The sequence below is a fragment of the Rhinichthys klamathensis genome, unplaced genomic scaffold, assembly GCF_029890125.1.
Source record: "Rhinichthys klamathensis goyatoka isolate OS25496 unplaced genomic scaffold, OSU_Roscu_1.1 h1tg000237l_1, whole genome shotgun sequence".
Lineage (NCBI taxonomy): Eukaryota > Metazoa > Chordata > Actinopteri > Cypriniformes > Leuciscidae > Rhinichthys > Rhinichthys klamathensis.
Genome location: NW_026606760.1, coordinates 845,323 through 866,874, shown reverse-complemented (window position 1 = coordinate 866,874; position 21,552 = coordinate 845,323). Strand labels below are relative to the sequence as shown.

General features: G+C 38.0%; 1 protein-coding gene across 1 annotated transcript in view; it reads right to left on the bottom strand.

Moving 5' to 3' along the window:
* sestd1 (SEC14 and spectrin domains 1) overlaps nt 1-21,340 on the bottom strand; it is a 34,220-nt gene extending 12,880 nt beyond the window's left edge. The window contains exons 1-10 of the mRNA XM_056265694.1: nt 21,237-21,340; nt 19,189-19,247; nt 17,072-17,157; nt 15,872-15,980; nt 14,918-15,008; nt 12,874-12,987; nt 5,708-5,821; nt 3,580-3,674; nt 3,303-3,358; nt 1,100-1,320 (exon numbers count right to left, since the gene is read on the bottom strand). Of these exons, the coding sequence (XP_056121669.1) occupies nt 1,100-1,320; nt 3,303-3,358; nt 3,580-3,674; nt 5,708-5,821; nt 12,874-12,987; nt 14,918-15,008; nt 15,872-15,980; nt 17,072-17,126 (855 nt within the window). The 5' untranslated portion in view covers nt 17,127-17,157; nt 19,189-19,247; nt 21,237-21,340. The remainder of the gene's footprint in view (nt 1-1,099; nt 1,321-3,302; nt 3,359-3,579; nt 3,675-5,707; nt 5,822-12,873; nt 12,988-14,917; nt 15,009-15,871; nt 15,981-17,071; nt 17,158-19,188; nt 19,248-21,236) is intronic.
* Between the last annotated feature and the right edge of the window lie 212 nt (nt 21,341-21,552).

Below are 21,552 nucleotides of genomic sequence, written 5' to 3'. Positions count from 1 at the left end.
GTCTGGAACCGCAGCAAGATAACTTGCTTTGTGAAGAAAGTCATTCATTTGTCTAATGCTGATGTGCCTGAACTTTTAAAGAATCGCTGCTTAGTTTGCAAGGCTTCCTGTTTGTAATTGCTTCAGGCACTGTGGATTACACCCCTTCCCTGCACAATTTTTCACAGAAGATAAGTAGTAGGCCAAACTCCTTTTCCAACACACAAGATGTGCACCTCCCAATATCCTGATTACCATGGAAACAGACATTGTATTTCATCTGACAGGAGTGGTTTTGGGAGACTTTCATAGGATACACAACTTCTGATCTTGGCATCAACCTTGGTGATTTCCAGATGTTTTAGACATTCTTCATTACATTAAACTAAGAAATTATTTGTGTGGAAACCTTGATATATTTTCTCAGGATTCTTTGATGAACAGAAAGTTCAAAAGAACAGGATTTATTTGAATTTGTGACGTTATAAATGCCTTTACTGTTACTTTTGATCATGCATTCAAAAAATAAAATAAAAATATGACTGGCCCCAATTTGATACAAGAATATAAATCAATTCATATCATTGTAGTGAAAAAAAGAAAGCAAAAGCACAATATATAGATGTATGAATGCACCGCCACAGCCCTGCTCTCTAACAGTGATTCTCTATAGTAATCGGATTGTCAGAGGGAATTTGGTGGGAGTGTGTTTTGTAAGCCTTCCAAGAATACAGTGCAGCACAGAAAATTATGTGACGAATCTTTTCTGTGGAAAAACTCAGATTGTATGGTGCAGAGATCCACCAAAAACTTCTATTTGTAGACTAAAGACTGCTGATTCACCATAATATCGAAGCCCAGCCAAAGTCTGAACTAAGAGTACAATGTCTTCTCTTTCAAACCTTGGGTGGTATTTAGATATAGAAATAAAGCAAAATGGTTCACATTGAAACTCCCTCACACTCCACTACATCATGTTGTGGGTTTGTGAAAGATGACGGTGCAAAGATATGAAATAAACACAAGGCTATGTCCTCCCTTATGAAACAGGAATGCCTGAAGGATATATCTTAAACACAAGCTGACTATCTGGAGGTGATCTTTCATTTTGCTGTTTTACCTGCATGACCTTGGTCTGGATTTCCTCTAGCTGGGAGCGTTTGCTGCGCTGTCGGCAAACTTCCTGATACTTTGTGTACTGCTCCCTCAGAGAGTCCAGGAGCTTCATCACCTGAGGCTGAGCCAGCAGCTCATCGTCCATGGGTGACCAGGCTGTGCCACTTCCTCCACCCTCAGAGCCATTGAAACGCCTCTGCTGGAGCTCAGAGAGCAACTCATGCCCTATGAAAGAGGTAGACAACAGGGCAAATAAACATTTATGCGATAAAAACTAAAATATTTTGGTAGTTTATATTTGAGATGCACCGATCACCAATTCTACTTTGAAACAATGCAAGTTGAATTTTTAAGGCATTTAAAGGGATAGTTCACTTTGAAATACAATTTTGATATGTTTTAGCTTACCTCAAGGGCATCCAAGATGTTCTAAGGGCGCGTGCGCTTCGGTCTTTTCCGGCAAGCGCCGGAAAGCGCCGGAAGTGATCTCTCGCGCGTGTACGTCACTCATACAATTGTTTTATTTTTTAAATTTTTATTATTGTTTTCTTTTACGACGGTTTAAACATCCCGGATAAGCGCAAATTAGTACCATTTTAATTAGCCGTCTTACCTACAATCTCTGTTCTGTGTAAACAATGAGTGACGTACACGCGCGAGAGATCACTTCCGGCGCTTTCCGGAAAAGACTGAAGCGCCCGCGACCTCAGATCACTTGGACGTGGCTGTGTTTACAAGAGGTAAAAACGATATAAATACTGTTCGTTTTCTCACACAAACCGCTCGTTTCGTGTCTTAGGCCATCAATGTTTACTTACATTTACAAGTCATTAAATCATGTTTAATTTGGACTTCTCTGTGCATGCTCTTTGAGGAAGTTACCATAGACCTGCATTATATGACTGACAGACAAGAACGGTTTGACCTAAAATTATCAAAATTGAAAATACTGTGGAAACAAAGACACCTACATCTTGGATGCCCTTGAGGTAAGCTAAAACATATAAAAAAATAATTTCAAAGTGAACTATCCCTTTAAAAGGCATTCTCAGTTCAATTCTGAATGGTGCACAACCCTGCTTGTTACAGTTTATTCACAGAAAAATCACTTAGGCCAGTGGTGTAATGTAACAAACTAATAATACTTTGTATTTTTTGGGAGAATCTGTACTTTACTTGAGTTTTTATATTTCTGTCAACTTTTACTTTATAAAATGTATACTTTTACTCCAATACATTTCCCCAAAGCATATTCGTTACTTACAAAAAAATTAAGTCGGAAGATTGCCAGCAAGCAAGCATGTGCAAACAAGTGCTCACACAACTGCGGTTGATTTCATTTGATTAATTCATTAATTTTCCGAGTGCAGCCGTTGCTGGAGTGGCTGAGAAGGGTGAGCTGTCATTATACAGTACGAGAACAGCCTCTAGAGGCGAAATAAAAACTATCACTGACGCCTCGTGGAGTTTGTTTTGACACGTGACGTGAGGCTGCGTGCTGCACAGAGTGGGACACTTCAAAAACGGAGACAACAAAGACAAAAATATGGTATGTTATGCAGTCTACATTACAGTACATGTTTTCATATCATTATAAAGTAAAGTTTGTTGACTAGATGCTGCATTACAGGAGAACAGCAGTATGTTTGCAGTTGACGCTGAGAGGATGCTAACATTAGTAGTACCTCAAGCGGTTAAAGCAATGTGACAAAAACCCACGCAAGTCCGACCCAAACGATTAATGTCACGATTGTTACCATCTATTTACATACTTTTACTCAAGTGTGGCTTTCAGGTACTTTATCCACCACTGCATGGGGCACAACATCACTAAACTGATGAAGCCATTCTTTAGTGCAGGGCATGATGTGAGGGACATACTGCTCAGGGAAGAATCAGCTCACTTTACAAACCAGCTTTAGCTTCAAACACAAAAGCTGTGAAATCGCTTTAGAGTGCTAAACAGCACAAAAGCCAAGTTCTTAGCTCTACCCAACCAATAAAACTGAATGGAGTCACAGGCCAGCTGGAAAAACAGCTTCACCATTGACACCACATGCTAGATACAGCATAGCAGTTCAAATCCCCAAACCAAAATCTGCTTTTGCAAATAGTTTTCAAATGGACCCAAACCATTTCAGAAACATCTAAAAGTTTAGCAATTTCAAAGCAATGCCTACATGCATGTGAACACAGACAGCACTCACCAGTCTGAAGGACCGTTTCAGGGTCAAATGAAGGCAGGATGTTGCTCTCTGAAGACCTATGATTGTAACAATATGTTGTTGTTGAGCATTTTCTATGAAATTATGACCATTTAATGAAACAAACTAATTGATTGCTGTGTGTATTTGATTGTTCAGTGCCTTTAAAAGCATTTTAAATGACCCCTTTAAGAACAGCTAATAGTTAAAAGAAAAACAGTGGCCCTTGAAACCGCAGACATAATTAGGAGCTCATGCCTGGAGATGAGTCATAAAATACCTGTCCTTCTCTGCCTGGCTTCCTTTCTCATTTTCATTGATGACGATAAGTTCATCCAGAAGGGATGTGGATTCCTTTGTGAATTTTTCAAAGACCTAAATGAGGGATAAATGGCAAATAAGACCTGCAGTTAAAAACAGCATACCGTTATATTGATATAGCTACACACTTAAATATTTTTCAGCCTTTCAATGATATTCAATACCCATCTCAATATTTCTGTATTTGCACTGAAGCAGGATCACAGTTTCAAACAGTGTTGTTATTGTTAAACTGAAACTATGAATTGTTTTTGTTAAATAAAATAAACCCCGAAGAAAAATAAAATATAAAGTTAGATGGGAAACAAATTTTTATTTAAACGAAAATTAGAAATGTTGCTTTGGCAACTAACTGAAATAAAAGTTGAAGTACTACACTTACTAAAACTGACCCAAAAAAATGTAAATAAATAAAAGATGAATAGAAATATTTAAAAAAGAAATGACGAAAGTAAATAACATAATAAATCGATAATTCGAAATGTTACTAAATACTACAACACTAACATAACACTAGTTTCAACTAAACAGCCACTACTGTCAAGTAGATTCAAAATGCAAAGTGAAATTGAGTTAAATAATGAAGACCTGGTTCACACACACTAATTTTAACTAATGAAGAATGACAATTTAATAATATTTTAAATGTGAATTTCTATTCACCAATACAACAATTCATAGTAAAAAAAAGACGAATATTTAGATACATTTATTGTTTCTAAAACATACTGTATTTTAATATATGAAATATATCAGTGAACATTTTTAATGATAATGTAAACAAGTAGGGTTGTCAAAACATCGAAACTTTTTACTTAAAGCTGCAGTCCGTAACTTTTATGGTGTATTGCGGGAGAACATTGTAGGCGGAGCTACAGTCTCTTTTTTTTGGGTCTATGACGAGTCAAGCAGGAACTGGGCTACTCCGCAGTGGTGCCGACCTGAACCAGTCTGAATAGTCAGAATATAAGCACTTATTATAGATGTACCGTAGTGATTCAGGATAAGACAAAAACACGGTTTGGAAAATGGATTTATGATGTACTCGCTTATTATATAAATATTTAACAAAAAAAAGTGTTAGACTGCAGCTTTAAAAAAAAAAAAGTGACACCATCATATTCAGTACACGCTGATAGAGGCTGCTTTCAAACGCTCCCGTGTGTATGTGTAAGCACTCTGTGAAGAGCAACAAAGGTTTCTATTTACAACGTGTCAGAATTCGCTCAACGCTGCTTTTCACGGTCTTTGCAGGTGTGTAGATCTCAGTCAAGCTCTGAACTTTAGTGATTGACAGCTTCAGTGATTATAAAGGGAGTGCTCTTTGCACGCTTTCTGTTTATAGCCCATATACAATTGGAATAAAAGTATTGTTTTTCATGCTGCTCAGTACACTGCAAAGTTTCTGGATTCACAACTGTATTTAAAATGCGCAATCGAATCCGAAACTGCAAAGATTGACAGTGATATATCCATAGCAACAGATGTGACAAAACAATCTGATACTGTATGTCAAAATAGTTGTGCATTAAGTATTAGACTGTAAATGCAAACTAATAGACCTGTCACTTGCTCTATGTAAAGTGTATGTGTTTTTTGTCCTTCATTTTATTAAAAAAATGTTCACTTGATCTTTTTATAAACAATGTTTACTTATAAAACTTTTGAAGGCTAAATAAATAGTAAACTAATTAAATTGAATGAATATTAATATTTCAAAGAGTGAAATAAAAAAGTAAACTAGTTCCAACAGTTTTAGTTGTTACCGAAACTGGTACCGAGAACCGTGAAATTGTACTGGTATCGGTACTGTGACAACCCTATAAACAAGTGTGGAATCAGGGCTACGAGGCAATTCATTGAAACAGACAGTTTGATTCCCAGAAATGAACTAAAGTAGACTAATGACACCACAGAAAACCACAAGAAAAGAATGCTAAAATAATCCCCTGATATTTACAATTTTGCTTAGTTTTATATCGCCAGCAAGGTCATGTGAATATACATCACTCAGCCCTACTAGCCACAACAACTGTGGTATTGTGGCTATTGTAGTCTACCAATTAATAAAGCAATTTGGTACTCACCAATCGTTTGTTGACCCAGTCCAAATGATCGTAAACCAGACTCCCGCCAAATTCATCTGTAAGTTGGCATGGCTCGATGTAGCGTGTGAGTTTATTGGCAGACACCAGAATCACCTGAAACACAAAAAAATTTACTCTCAGGCATGACCAAGGACCTTTTCCAATATCTGCTCTGTGAATGTAAAAGACAAGATAATAAAACCCACCCATTTGAGAATTATTTGTTGTAACAGAGGGGAAAGTGCACCATTTACTAATGTAACCAACTAAACAGGCATCTGTGCGCGTAATGTAGCATAACCTGAAATCGCTTCTGCAGCAGTCAAATGTCATGCAAGGTTAAAATCCGTGAATAATTTATTTGATATTTGAAGGCATATAGGACAAACTCTGCAGGTGAAGCAGCCCTTCCGCTGGGTCACATAATGTCAGTCACACTCATTACCCAAAACTGTTTCTATAGAAGAACACCAGGCAAGATTTTTATATAGTGTTGCCTGTCATCTTTGAGAAAATTAACATGATAAAAAAAGGTTTAAATAGCCAAATATTTAAACATGATTAGTGTAATGAAGATTTTAAAAATTTATCTCACGTTGTGCCTAAGAACATTACTTAATCTTTGGTAAAAATCACTAACAGAGACCACCTTAACTTATTCCGTTTATAAAATAAGTAATCATAATACTGTATAACAAACTACCACTACTACTACTAATAATAATAAATTATGATTATTTATTATAAATAAATTCTGTACAATGATGAATAAACTATATATTTTCCTTAGACAAAATAAAACCTTGTCAGAGACTGATGTTCCTCACCATTCAGCGTTTTCTTTCTTCTCAGATAATCAAACACTTCAGCTCAAATCAATATGTCATGTCTATTTATTTATTTACTTAATTGTTATGCAGCCAAGTAATAAGAGGAATAAAATGTACAATCGACTGGTCGTTAATACGAAACAAACCTGTTTACAGCTGCCAAGCAGAGTAAAAAATATTCTGTAACATTATACACACACATTGATTTATGGTATACTTTACATGTAAATGTTTATCATTCCTTTGTCTGCGCTTAATGTATGCAGTCTCAATAAAAATAAGGACACCCCTCCTCACTGCACTTTGGTGTGTCGACAGAACAGCTGTCTTTACAAATATGTTCAGCTGAGTCAACACACGGCACAGAGGGACAAGGCCTCACTGCAAACAGTTCCAGCCTGTGTCACCAAAGAGGAGATGAAGAAAAATATTTTGGATTCATAATATCTGGGGTACATTACTCACAGGATGTAAGAGGCGTGTCTGCCTCCGCTGCGTGGCTGTCTGCCGGGGACAATTTAAGGGGGAAAAGAAGCCTACAGGATGAGCCAAAGCCAGGTTTGTTTCATGTCAGTTTTCACAAACTCTCTCTAACGGGTGTTCTTGCATCTAAAAAGCCTTGTTTTGGGCCATGAAGTTTCTGTGGCAGATACTAAAATGCAGCTTGAGCATAAAAGCTTTTGAACTGGATTTCATCTTATCTCCTTCTGTCATGATATCATTGCAAATTCCGAGATGAAAGGCATGCAGAGAAAAAAAAGAAAGAAAAATCACTAAAACACAAACCCAACACCTTGCTTAAATGTTCACTCAAAACAAAAAAGAGCTGTCACATCTCATGTCATCAGTATGCTGGGGCTGGGGGGAGGGGAAGGGCCAGAGCACCCTGAAAAATAGTCAATACTATTTCTGCAATATCTACTTGGCTATGTTCAGACTGCAGGCAAATTGGATTTTTTTTCTCAAATTAGATCTTTTCAGGCAGACTGTCCGCACGATTAATTGCAAGTGATCAAATAAGACTTGTGTTTCCAGAAATAACCAACCAATCTCAATGGGTTGCTTTGGAAACAACAAGGGCATACCCACGTATAAAAAAAAAATGGAGGTGCATCATCTCGCTTTCCAAATGAGCGCCCTGTCGAGTTGCGGTGCAGAAATCCTCCGTAATCTTTTGACAAACCATTTGAAAACCGTATGATTGCTTCCAGCATTTCTGCCACCAGTTTTGACGTTATCGTTTATGTGTTATTGTTGCGTGTTATCGATTAGTGATGCAAAAGACAGTTTGAAATCCGATTTGAGCATCCAGACTGAGATAAAACCGCATCTGGATAAAATCTGGATTTGCAACAAAAAAAAAAAACACACATTTTGGTTGGCAGTCTGAACGTGGCCTTTGAAGTCATCTGAAACTAAAGCCATTCACTAATAATCTTCCCCTACACTGCAGCTCTCAAATCTCATTCATGTTTCTGTTCTCATTGACAAAAAGAAAAGATATATCCGCACACTGAAATTACAAATCGATTCAATACATAAATATTTATTATAAACAGTGCAACGTTTCGACCGATCGGGTCTTCTTCAGGCTCGTGATGATGAAGTGCCTTCATCGTGTCTGATCGGAAGCTTATTTTATCGTTATCTTTTTTGTCCTGCACCGGAGCCTAACTTAGATTTAGAATGTGCACTCCTTTTTGTAATTTTTGACTCTTTTCTCATCGACACCTGCATATATTCTAACCGGACATAGTGTGGAGATCACATAAAGCTATCGTATGATTTCAGAAGCCAATTTGGGCCTTGACATCTGTGGTCACTATAAATTGTGATGGATGCAAAAAACAAAAACATACAAGTTTATAATGACATGTGGGTAAATAAATGGCAGTATTTTCATTTTAGGACGAACAAATCTTTTTAAAAACCATCTGCTCACCAAACTTTTAATCTGATGTGTATTTAAGCAAAGTAATGTGCGCTCTTTGAGATCCTCCAGTGACCCTGAACGCAGGCCTGGTGCTGAAGCAGGAACGCAACCGCCTGGACTGGTGCCAGCTGTGCCCTCACATCTGCAAGGTTAGCTGGAGGAGATTAAACACTGTGTCTGCTAAAGCTGTCTGATCAATACAGGTCCCTCAAAGCAGCTTGCATTCTGGTTACCTTGCAAGTATTTAAACACAATATATATATATTTTAAAGTACAATTAAAATTTTTTTTTGATGTGCTTAGTTACATCACTTACCCATTTATACCCAAAATATTTAGTTTAGTTAGAGAACAGACACAACAATTATAAACTGAACGTGTCTGCTCAATGCAGCGTGAGCCAAACGAAATAAAATATTTTTTAGTATTTACGAGCAAGGTGCCCGATATAGTGTACATATACGCATTTCAGCAATTAAGGTTTACACACAAAAAAGCTGCATTTAAAATTACTTTAAACAAATCATCCAAAAAAAAATACAAGGTTATACTTATATTTACATCTATATGAAATGTTCAATAAGCAATGGCGGTCAACAGTCATCACCATCATTCAGAAAATATGAGCTGTGGAAAATTATGAGTGATCTAGGAGCTCTATACAGCTTTTTACAGCGGATGCCATTGAAAACACAGTAAGTCTATCAATCACAGCCTCGCTTTCATACCTGTCATGGCGCTGCTCTGAATAAGGTCTATAAGGATAAAAAAAAGTGCAGCCCTGTAACAGACGGTCCAATGGACCCTAAGTGGCAGTGAACGAGAATCCACTTATTTAATAAGGCCTCCGGGTCTTTTCCTTCCCATATGCTCAATAACGCCAGGCCAAGCATCAGTGATGAAGAGGTTCTTGGACAGAATGATTAATGCAGAGCGCACGGTCCTCGTGCATCTCAGCGATCGGATGCAGATACAAAACCCCCATTCAAGTATGGATCTTCAAGTAGGTCAAGAGTATGGTAATGACTGTTTTCACTAGTCTCCGTGTTCAAGCCTCCACACTTCCTAATGCTGATACACTGACCTCCATTCAGCCAAAACTGTGCCATCTGCTAGTTGTAGGCAGCTAGAGGGGCCTGCTGGCCCAGATCACGGCACAAACAACACAATGACCCCAACAAACATACACATACAGAGGTTTCCATTTAGGAGACAGTGGTCCGACTGTCCTTCTAAACCCGTCATTCGGCTCTTGGCTGGATCCATGTGATGGTTGCCAGGCAACATGGCATTTGGTTAATGCCCAGAGAGGGCATTAAGCAAGACAGCCAGACAAATGAGCATGCGGTTCGAGGCCAGGCTTCATCAGCACACATACTGTGCATGACTGCATACTGTAGTGCGCATCTGCATGATCATGTTACGGTTACGTTCACATATAGCCCAATTTCCTGCTCCTGAAGTGAATGCCGGAGGGCTGCTCATTCAATGTAAACACAACCACCTGCCAACTTCACCCATTTTCTTCATGGCCCGATTACAAGGAAACACTGCAGTCTGCTCTAATTTATGATATTACAGGAGAGATGATGAAATGGAGAGATTCATGAAAGTGAAGGAACCAAACCAACCCATATGAAACATTCTCTTGTATAGCGATTTAAAGGAGAATGTTATCGAATGTAAAGAGTTTTATCTCTAAAAACTGTTTAGCCTATAACGCTAGTATATAGGGCATAGAGTAATGGCAAATAAAAATCGCTAGTTAATACCACTAACAAGGCTCAAAATAGCCCCACACTAACACGGTAGCGTAATGAGGGTCCCTACCTTCAAACCGAAGCATTGAGAACTTTGTCAGAGTCCAGGCAGTTTAATAAGAAGATACTTTATAAAGACAGTCCACTTCGCGTATGCAGGCAGGAGCCATCTTTGAAAAACAGTCTCGACAAGTCAAACTACGAACGCCGATCTAAGTGCCGATCTAAGTCTCTCTTTTTTAAATTATTTTTATTTATTTATTTTCTGTGTTGCGTTCAGTGCTTCTCTTATGCGCTCAGTGGTTTCTTCCGGAAACAACGGACCATATGAGATTCCAAGACACAGTTCAGCTCACTTGGATCGGCGTTCGTAGTTCTACTGGTCGAGACTGTTTTACAAAGATGGCTTCTGCCTGTATACGCGAAGTGGACTGTCTTTATAAAGTATCTTCTTATTAAACTGTCTGGACTCTGACAAAGTTCTCAATGCTTCGGTTTGCAGGTAGGGACCCTCATTACGCTACCGTGTTAGTGTGGGGCTATTTTCAGCCTTGTTAGTGGTATTAACTAGCGATTTTTATTTGCCATTACTCTATGCCCTATATACTAGCGTTATTGGCTAAACAGTTTTTAGAGAGAAAACTCTTTACATTCGATAATCATGAAAACAAATCTCAGAGAACGGTTGACTAGGTAACAATGTGTAATTAGACCAAAGGTTCATTTTGCGCCGGAGTTCTCCTTTAAACACTTACCTCATGCTTAAAATTTGACCATTATCAATAAGACAATCATTTTTCCAGAATAAATCATTCTTAAATAAACCACATACAAAAAAAACAACAAAAACATGTAGATTATACAAGTGAATTTAGGCATTCTAATATTATAATTCAAAGTATGAAACATTTTCATTCAAGCTAGGATTGGGTTTAGAGATCGACCGATAGTGGATTTGTAAAATAAAATGTAACACGGGAGAGTCTTCATTGTAAAAATTAAATACAGATAAATGCTTACAATTAGTTACAAAAGATATTCAGTCAAGAGCAGAGAGTGATTTTCTCTGTCTTTTGTTCTTTTATTAACAGCAGCAGGAATATTAGACTGCTGTCACTTTAAGAGCTTACGCATGGATCCAATATAGCCTACTACTTATCTTTCTCAATTAATTAGTTTCCAAAACTAACTGTTTAACTGAATACTCGCCAAGACGGGCATTTTGACATAATTTTGTGTGTATTTGACCATTTAAGCGCAGTAAGCCACTCATTTTGGAACTTGCGACTCACAAGCTGCTTGAGACGGAGGCGGCTTATGTGCGCTCCACTTACATATATTTTAGTGTGAGCACGAAACCTGCTGGAATGAGTAAAATTATGCGCAATACAAGCACTATTTAACCAGAGCGAATGAGACTAGTGAGTGAGAGAAGGTCATGTGTCTTTGCGAGCGAGGGTCAATTCGCCGTCGGAGAGAAGAGAGCGAGAACATGCAACTGACGTTATTGCCTGTGCCGCTGGCAATAAAACTGACTGGCTCGGAATCGGTAAGACGTGAGACTGACCAGCCGGTTACCGGACCATGCCGATCATGTGGAAAATTGGCTGATTCCGGTCCCTGGCCTGTCGTTCAGTGCATCTCTAATTGAAAGCAAAGAAACAAACAACCTTCATGATGCCAGTTTTCCAGAAGAATTCATTCAGACAAGCCCAGATGTGCTCCATGTCCTTTAAAGCCCTAAAACAGCCCTGAAAACCTTATTTTACTCACAGCACCGCTCTCTTTGTGCCCTGACAAATGAAAGAGAAATGAAGCCATTGCATCAGTGTCAATAACAAAAGCACTGTCTTACCGTGAAGCCCCAGACCATTGTAATGAAGATGCACAACTACTGTATATGGAGTTTCATTATTCACAGCAAATGCAGGAAATTACCTACTTACACGCATGACATCCTTCTGGCGTCCCTAATTAAATACACTGTCGTCATGTGTGATTGTATTATGTGCAGCTACACCAAGAGTAAAACGATGAAGCCGAGGTCTGATGTATGGAAAACACTTGCAGTGGAACCTTTCTAAACAGTCCATTTAGGTTGAACAAAAAAGCCATTGACCCATCAGTTGGGTTTTTTTAAATACTGAAGGATTGCGAAGAATTTTCTGTCTACATCATTGTCTTCTGTGTATCAGAAAAATTTGTGTTATCGTGTTTATGATCAGACGTACCGCTGTATCAGTGTCCTTTTTTGCACAAACATTTTTCATTTGAAGACGACATGATGAAATATGTGAGCATATGTGAGGAGAGTAAACAAAATATGTCCGTAAAAACTTGAAACACACTTGCTTCAGTCCAGATATGAACTGTGATCCACGTTGCGAGCTGTTAAAACTCAGCGACAATATACAAATAAAACAGACTCAACCTAACTCTAACCAATCAGAGCACAAGATACTACCCAATGGGCCACTGCAACCATTCACAAAATGAAAAACACTAATACTACATTTTCATGTTTGATCACTGCTGTCACTCCTAAGTACTTGTGTACTCATTCCCAACCCTAATGTCAAATAATAGTTATGTCAAAAATTGAGCTCTTTGTCCACTAAAACAAAAGATCTCTAGTACACTTACCTCAAAGCCAAGCCTGTCCTTCTCCTTCCAGAAGCAGAAATGGGTCACTTTTTTGTCCCAGAATTCATCAGGTTTCACCACACACACAAGAGAGACCTCAGCTGGGATCACATTCTAGAAGAAAAATATCACAGTTCACAATCCAGCTGTTTAAATCATTCAAAAACATGACAGCCACACACACCACTTACATTTAGATCACTCTGTTTATTGAAGAATAGCGATGGATCAATCATTGATAGTCAGATATAAAGGGGACCAAGGTCACATAATCCTTTCAGTTTAATTAACATAATCGCCAAATCAACCATTTAAAATCGGCTGATCAATGTTATTGTAGCTACTGGTCTGAAGGACAGTAAACTCCTGTCATTCCTCCAAAGGCTCTTAAAGTGAGAAAAGGCTGAGAGATACAAGTACTTGATTCTATTTTTAAATCCTATCTTTAAAGCTGTTGAAATTAAGTTATCTGCACACTGCAAATGTACAATGCACTCACTCATAACTAAAAACTGCAGATCACCCAGAGGACACGTCAAGCAACAATAACAGAGAGGCTTCACCATCTCCTCCACTGATAGAAAGTGCCAAACTACACAAATCTACAAGGTACAACTACAACCACTTTAATAACCAACTACAACCAATTCAGCTTTCTTTGGCGAAACAATATTGCAATTTATAATAACAGTCATACGCTGTGTTCCATTCAAAGTCAGATGTAGGGTATTGATTTTTCTCAAACGTTGTTCTTCACAAATATCATCAGCAATAAATTCAAAAGCGCCTTACAAACAAGGAATACACCAAAGCGATTCATCCCAAGCCTGAAGCTAAAACTATTTTTATGCTGCCTTTAAGCTGCCATTTCCTTCAGAGAATCTAGTCTTACTCACAATCTCCTACTTGCAAACATAAAGGCATGTCATTGCCCGAAGCGCAGAAGACAATATATTTGTAAGGAAACAAAATTGCAAGTGCAAAAATGCAAGTGATTGCCTCCTAGTAACTGATCGGTAAAACACTACTGTTCAAAAGTTTGGGGTTCAGCAACATTGTTTTAATGTTTTTGAAAGAAGCCTCTTTTGCTCACCAAGGATGTATTTATTTGATTTTAAATACAGTAAAATAAGTAATATTGTGAAATATTATTACAATTTAAAATAAATTGTTTTCTAATCTAATACATTTAAAAATGTATTATTCTTGCTGAATTTTTTGGGTGTCGCCATGTTTTGTGCAACATCATACACCAGCAGCATCACTAATTTCACAAAACAAATTCTATTAAAAGAATTATGAAATATTAGGGGTTAGAAAATCTGACTTGGACACAGCATGAAGGAGACTACTCAGAAATTGAAACGCTCAATAGAAGGACATCCCACCTTTTAATTAAAAGAGCCAACCACCTGTTTTCCCCTTCAAAACGTGTCTTAGCTGGTACAGCCTGAAAAAGTGTTTTTTAGCACAATTTATGATGCCACTTGTGTCAAATTTTATTGTTATTGCCTAGAAAATAGCGGTCCGCTGTGTCCAAAGATCGCCAAGATGGCCACAGAGTGACCGGACTTGCATTTTGGGACTTTAATGTAATGCAGAATAAGTCGTAATGCAAAAGAAAAAACTAGCAGCCTTTATTTAAAGCAGCAATTCAGTGCTGTGTCCCATAAACAGGGGAAAATAACAGGGCAGAACAAGCATCCATTCAGTTCAACAAAGCTCAAAGTGAATGACTTCCAACAGCACGCTCTACAAAACCAGGGAAGGCCGCCAACACGCAAGCAGCATTGTCTTCTGATAATAGCACTGAAATCTCATTATTTACAGGTATTCCTTAAGAAGTGAGCTCTATTACAGGGGAATTAAGTGCTCATTAAATAATCACCACAAATATTAATGGGTTCATTAGTGGAAAAGTAAGCACCAGATGTCAAATAAACAAGAGCAGACATATGTTTCACATAATGTTTCCTTTGTTGCTTTCTGCCAATCTGAACAAAATCCAAAAGTGGGCAAATCAAATAAAAGTCTCTTATCCTACCTGCAACATCAGAACAACAGTCTTCACTATATTCCACTGAGACTTCCTGCCATCGACGATGACGGTGAAACCTCGAGCTTTGCACTTCTCGCTGCAGAGATACAACAGAAAAACATGACATTTATTCGGTTGCATAACACAAATGATAGGCCAATACATGTTGTCGGTACAGATACAATGAATCAATTACAACGCCTCCATTGTGGCGGTGTCGTTAAACAGACTAATTTGTTTCTTCTGTGGTGGCATTTAAAAATGAATAAACTGAGCTTGTGTGAGCAGCAAGGACTCACAGATTCCAAGAAACATGTATTCAATCATACAGTTACTATTTTGGTTTGTAAAAAAAAACACATTGCAGGCCTGAATAACATTTCTTTTCATTCTTTGGGGAAAAGAACAGCCAACTCACCCCGTAAAATGCCTCTAAAATGTCAGTAGAAAAGTAATTTGGAGAAGGTCAACTATGAAACCATTAAAAAACTAAAGGGATTACAGAACAAGTGATGGTCTTACTGCCAAGCAACATAGATGGTCTTATTCTGTCAAGCAACATAGTTTGTGACTGTCAAGCAACAATGCATTTTTATTTAGTGGTTTTGAACATGGCTCATCCAGTCAGAATTTAGAATCATAACTATCCGCTATTTGTTAAACCTTTATACTGTAACAGCCGACACAAATGTAAAATGGACAAACTAACAGAAACATACAGCAAAATCTTTCCAGTGCCTTGGAGCCTAAAAGACCTTCAAAGGTCTGGAGAAATCAATAAAAGTATTTTTCAACTCGTAACCACAGTCTGACCATGAATTATGGCCACTTTCTATTCCATGTGTGAATACCGTAACAGTGTGCATTATAATTACAATGATCAGATTAATGTTTCATTTCTGCTCTCAATACTTTTGACGTGTGCTTGATGTACAGCCTTTGCAACAGAGCTGTGTTTACCTAGGAATACTCAGTAGGTAGTCTAGAGTGGCGCTGAGCTCCTCCATGCTGGTTTGTTCGGTACATAGTGGGATGGTCAGGATCAAACCACTGCGCCTGTCCTTGCCTCCTGGAAAACCAAATGGGCCGAGTCAGGAGATATGCAGAAAATCCAGCAGCACAAAGTGAAATATGATGTAGGAATGGAAAAACAGTGTAAGAGTGTGAAGCTTCAAGGAAAAGACTGAAGAAAACAGTACGGAGGTTATACAAAAAGCCTTTTGGAGGAGTAGAGCCTCGTGACATTGCAAACTGTAATTAATTCAGACTATTTCATGGGAACATGCGCCATTTCAAGGACACCAAGCATCAAATGTTTCAGTAATTCCTTTCCTAGAAGCTTTCATTATCCAATTTTTGTGCAAAGACCGTGATAAAAAATAATGTTGAGACACACGAAAATATAAAAAAAAGAATCAGTTCATCAGAACACCTCAGTATATGACCCAATTTTGCCAATGTTCTTGTTGACATCCATTGTTGACAAGTGTTATCCAGCAGACTGTTGGAAGCAGGAGGCATCTATACAACCTTCAGCATATGATAACGGACAAAACAGCCTCATACTCTGTATATATTGAGTTCTGGAAGGCATCTAAAATAATATGTGGACATTTGAGTGAAAGTCCAACTAGTGTCAAGTAGTAGTAAATAACTAATAAAATAAAAATACAAATTACTTGTCCCAAAAATGTCTTACTAACACTCTGAAGAAAATTTTAACAGCAAAAACCTAATATAGCCTATCATTTTATCAATACAGTGTTCAGGTTCACTGAGATTAAGCCGAAAGTAATAACAGATCATATAATGATCTCTGACTACATTATATTAAGATGAAGATGTTGCTGCCAGAGACACAATCTTTCACTTCCATTAAAGCAAACAAGAAAGCAAGAAGTGAAGGGTTTCAAATAATCACTAGACACTGTCCATTTTATTGGATAGCAGCTTATTTCTGGCTCAGTGTTATAATCAAATCTAATCATGAAGCATGAAGAAAGTATTCACATCACATCCTAGAGAGGAGAGGAGAGATGCCGGCAGCAATTGCATTTCTGTAATATTGTGATACTTTTTGCCAAACTACTCTAAACTATTTGATGACTTGTTTTTCCATTTAATTAATTAAAATCTTAATATAATGTTACTAGTCTTTACCTGACAGAAAGGCCAGCTTCTTCTTCAGCACAGGCAGTATGATGGAGGCCTCCATCCTGGAACAAGTCTATTGTCTACTTACACAGCTGCAAAAAAGTTGAAGAAAAACTTGTTAGATAACACATTAAAGAACAAATTTTTTATTTGTATGTGATAATTTAGTGCCCAGTGACATGACATTAAGTGTTTTGTCCCCTGCATTTAACAAATCTAAGTTAGTGCACACACATTAGGAGCAGCGAGTAGGGAACAGTGAACACACACACACCCAGAGCAGTGTGCAGCCATTCACTGCGGCCCCCGGGGAGCGATTGAAGGTTAGTGCCTTGCTCAAGTCATTTCCTGCCGGTATTAAGAATCAAACCCGCAGCCTTCGGGTTCCCAGTCTGACTCTCTAACCATTAGGCCACGACTGATTTAGGGCTAAAACAAATGACTTTGAAACGCATTTTCATGATTATAGCAGCCTCAAATGTCCCATAGGCATAGAGTGAATAAAACTACATCTGTGTGTATTAGCCCCTTTCACACAAACAGTCTTTACCGGTAAGAGATCATGTGTGAACAGGACCTTTTCAAAAATACCCGTAAATCAGTTCCGGCAATTTACCAGTAAGGGAAGTTGTAACATTTACGAAGTCAGAACGCGCTGAGGTAAGAAGTCTTCTTTGGGCCAATCAAAGTTCTTATGGAGATGAGGTGATTACTCTGTGCTGTTTACAGTAAGCTTTTTAATATTTTTCCTATTTAAATATGCGCTACATGATCATTTTTGACGTTTGCGCCACGTCTCACAGCTTTTTCAACGTGTCGCGCTCGAGACCCAGCCTTCTTTTCCATTCATCAACGTTGCGGCTCTGCAGTTGGATAATATTACTAGTCTAATAGACTATTATATTAGTCTTGTGTTTTTAAGAGCAAAAACGCATTCTGTTTGATCATCATCCCTCATGCCTGTCACTCAGACGTCAAAACATTTTGTCAAATTGAACAGATAGTAGACTAAAGTGCTTCTCCTCATGCCAGCGGACAAAGACAACAACAACGCAGCATTTAAAGAACATATCCGATGACTGACATCACAAAATTTACCGGTATTTTGGTGCTGATGTGTGAATGGCCTCTTACCGGTAAAAAGCCAGAACACCGTTGCTTGTGTGACATCATATTTGTGCATTTACCGGTAAAGTCATTCTGGTAATTTTACAGTAATTTACCGGGATTGCTGTGAGAAAGGGGCTTATGACTCAACATCAAAAGAAATAAGAAATACTTCAGGCAGATATAAAAAACAGTTCTTTGAGATATTTTAAATTAAACACTAATATACAGGAAAGAAGTCAAGGAATGGTTTACCCCAAAATAGTGAACACTGCTGTCAAGCTCCAAAAAGAACCAAAAACACCATTAAAGAATCATAAAATACACCAGCGTCAGCTTTGCATGAGAAACCAAGCTAAGTTGAAGTCATTATTCAATCACAGAATGTCAAACCTGCTGTGACTGGTCATCATTTATTCACCATTCAAACCTGTATGACTTTCTTTTGTGGTACATAAAAGCTGACATTTTGAAGAATGTTAGAAACCACACTGTTTCTTTTTTTCTCCATTTACATTTAGTCATTTAGCAGACGCCTTTATCCAAAGCGACTAACCCAGTAACCCAAACTGAGACATTTCTCAAAATATATTATGTTCTACAGAAGTAAGAAACTCATACAGGATTGGAACAACATGAGGGGGAGTCAAGAATTTATTTTTGGGTGAACTCTCTCTCCCTTTATATATTCAAGTCTGTGCTTCATGCAAAAAGGGATAATTTGACTTCAGAGGTTGACAGCCAGTGAACTATTCCTTTAATGCCAAGTCATACAATGCATTCCTGTTCAATTTTATAGGATAAACACACAAAGGTTTTGTTGGAAGCCCTTCTTGTTTAAAGTTGTGCTTGTAAGAAGCAACATTTCACCATGCCAGAAATACCAGAACGATACAAAAAAGAACAAATTGTCAAAACAAGCTGAAAAGTAGGTTAAATCCCTATCAAGTACATAGTGATCTGAGTCCTCAAATGCAGGCTGTACTAGATTTCAAAAAGCTGACAGTCCCACTCACCTTCAACAGTGATGCAGCACATCAAGTACATCTCATGCGATTCCCTCCTGGTCCATGTTCTGCAAAGAGCGGAGAGCGGAGGAGGAGGAGAAAGAGGAAAAACAGAACACGTGAAAGAGTTACAGGAAGAGAGAGTAAAATGAAAAAAGAAAAAAAAACTACATTGAGACCTTCTTTGCCATCCAGTTTAGTTCAACCAATCTGAATACATCAGAATTAATCAGAGTGGTAAAGACCTCCTCATAAACTGCTGAGAATGGAAGTGGTCACGTAAGCATCCAATAGGGTAATACCAATGGAGTGTTGCTGGTTGACTGAGTACAAATCATAAAAATTAAATGCTCCCCAAAAAAGATTATCAAAATCCTCCTCAACTGCAATAATGGATTTAGGGAGGATTGCAAAAGGAAGCACAGCTTGGCAAAGTGATCTTAACATAAGCTGATGCACAGAAATGTGCCACATCATTTAGAAAAGGACAGCTCAGCGGCGATTACAGTTTGCTGATGTCGTGTCTGCAAGCCAGGAATGGGTGCTAGTAAATAACAAACAAATAAACACAAGTGGACCTTTAGAATTATTACATTGCACTGCTGCACAATGATTTACCATGCAACCCACTGGCCCATCCCAATGCAAATTTTTTGTGTTCTAGTTCTAGGACATAATATCATTCTGCATTGTCACTGCACTAAAACTGATGCAATGCCAATTTCATCTTCAATATGTAAGGAGCGGCATATTTCGCATTTACAAAGAATGAATTGAGTTACTAAAACACTAAAAGAATAACAAACAAGTATATTCAATCCAGAATCAAAAGAAACACCTGAAAATGATGCCGTTTGGGACCAATTAAGATTATTTTCATGATCTTCCCCCAAATTGTCATCACATCACCAAATTCTCAGGTATTTTTTATCTTTACTGTAAATGGCTGCAAAACATCCATCTATTTAGATATGCAAACTAAGGGCAGTGCAACAACATTATGGATAAACTATCAAATAATTAAAATGAGTCTTAATGCAAAGTAAACAAATAACAATTAATATCCTAATAGTCTTTTGCTTTAAATTGTGTGATGACATACAATGTTTAGACCTTTTATATTTTAATGACAAATAGCCATGTTTTCCATCAAAATTCACATTGCAAATCACATTCATTAGATTATCATGACTGTATTACAGTTAAACCAATACTGTGATGCTATGTTTTAATCTAGAAATACTTTCATGTTGATGAATTTTAATGAATGTGAGACTGATTTTGCATTACAGTTATGATGATAATCAAAATAAATGTGCTTACAAGTCATAATTTTCTTTAAGCAAAACATAACTGTTTTCATTTGCTTTGATTAAGTGGTAAAAGGGGACTTGGGATTGTTCTTGTACAGTGAATCTCATGAGTCCTGTCATGTCAGAGCACTAGCAACACTATAAACATATACACTTGAGAATTACGATTCAAACTGTGGTCTTTGAGAGTCGTTTCTGGCCACATAAGGACAACAGTTGGCCAGTCCTGGGAATCAGTGTCTGGAATCAAACCAACAGCTGGCTGAGTTAGGAATGACTCGCGGCTCGAGACAAAGACGGGTATCCACCTATATGGCCTACATAATATTATGATTACAGGTCATCTGCGCAGTAAAACGATCGTCACAAATAACGACAACGCACGAGGCTGGGTGCCACGTGAAAGTACACATTTAAATGCAGTTTGGCTTTTATTTCACATGACCATGAACCATATTTTCTGGCAGCGTGCATGGCTACTGGCATGCGCGAGCCGCAGAACACCATGCAATGACCTATATTTCATTCTATGGAGGTTAATACATGACAAACATGAATGCGGTGTATTTCGGGGTTGAATACAAGGACAATCCCTCACTAACTTACCTTAGATAAACGTCGACAATAATGCCGTGATTGTTAGCACTGCTAAAGACGCGAATGCATGATCCATGTGCTTTCGCTCACAAAGTCACTGCATTTTTAATCACACTGAGGGATTATTATATAAAAAAATAAAATTACCTTTCTCCGTTTTGAGCCCCGGAGTCGATATATGTTATTGATAATCGCCTTTGATACTGAGAAGACGCTCGGCGTTGTGTTTTGTTAGAAAGGGGCTGGTCCTGCTCGCATGGCTCCTCCCACATGTCGGCACAGGGCGTGTCGCTCACTGTAGTGGGCGGGGTCTAGAGTTTCTTTAAACAGACAGTGCATCGTTCAAATAAATGATATCTGATATTTGTGGATTGATTGAGAGGAACACTGATATCAAATGGACCATGCAAAAAGTTAGAACATCAACTGAACATAAAGATGAATAGAAAGGTAATTTCTCAAA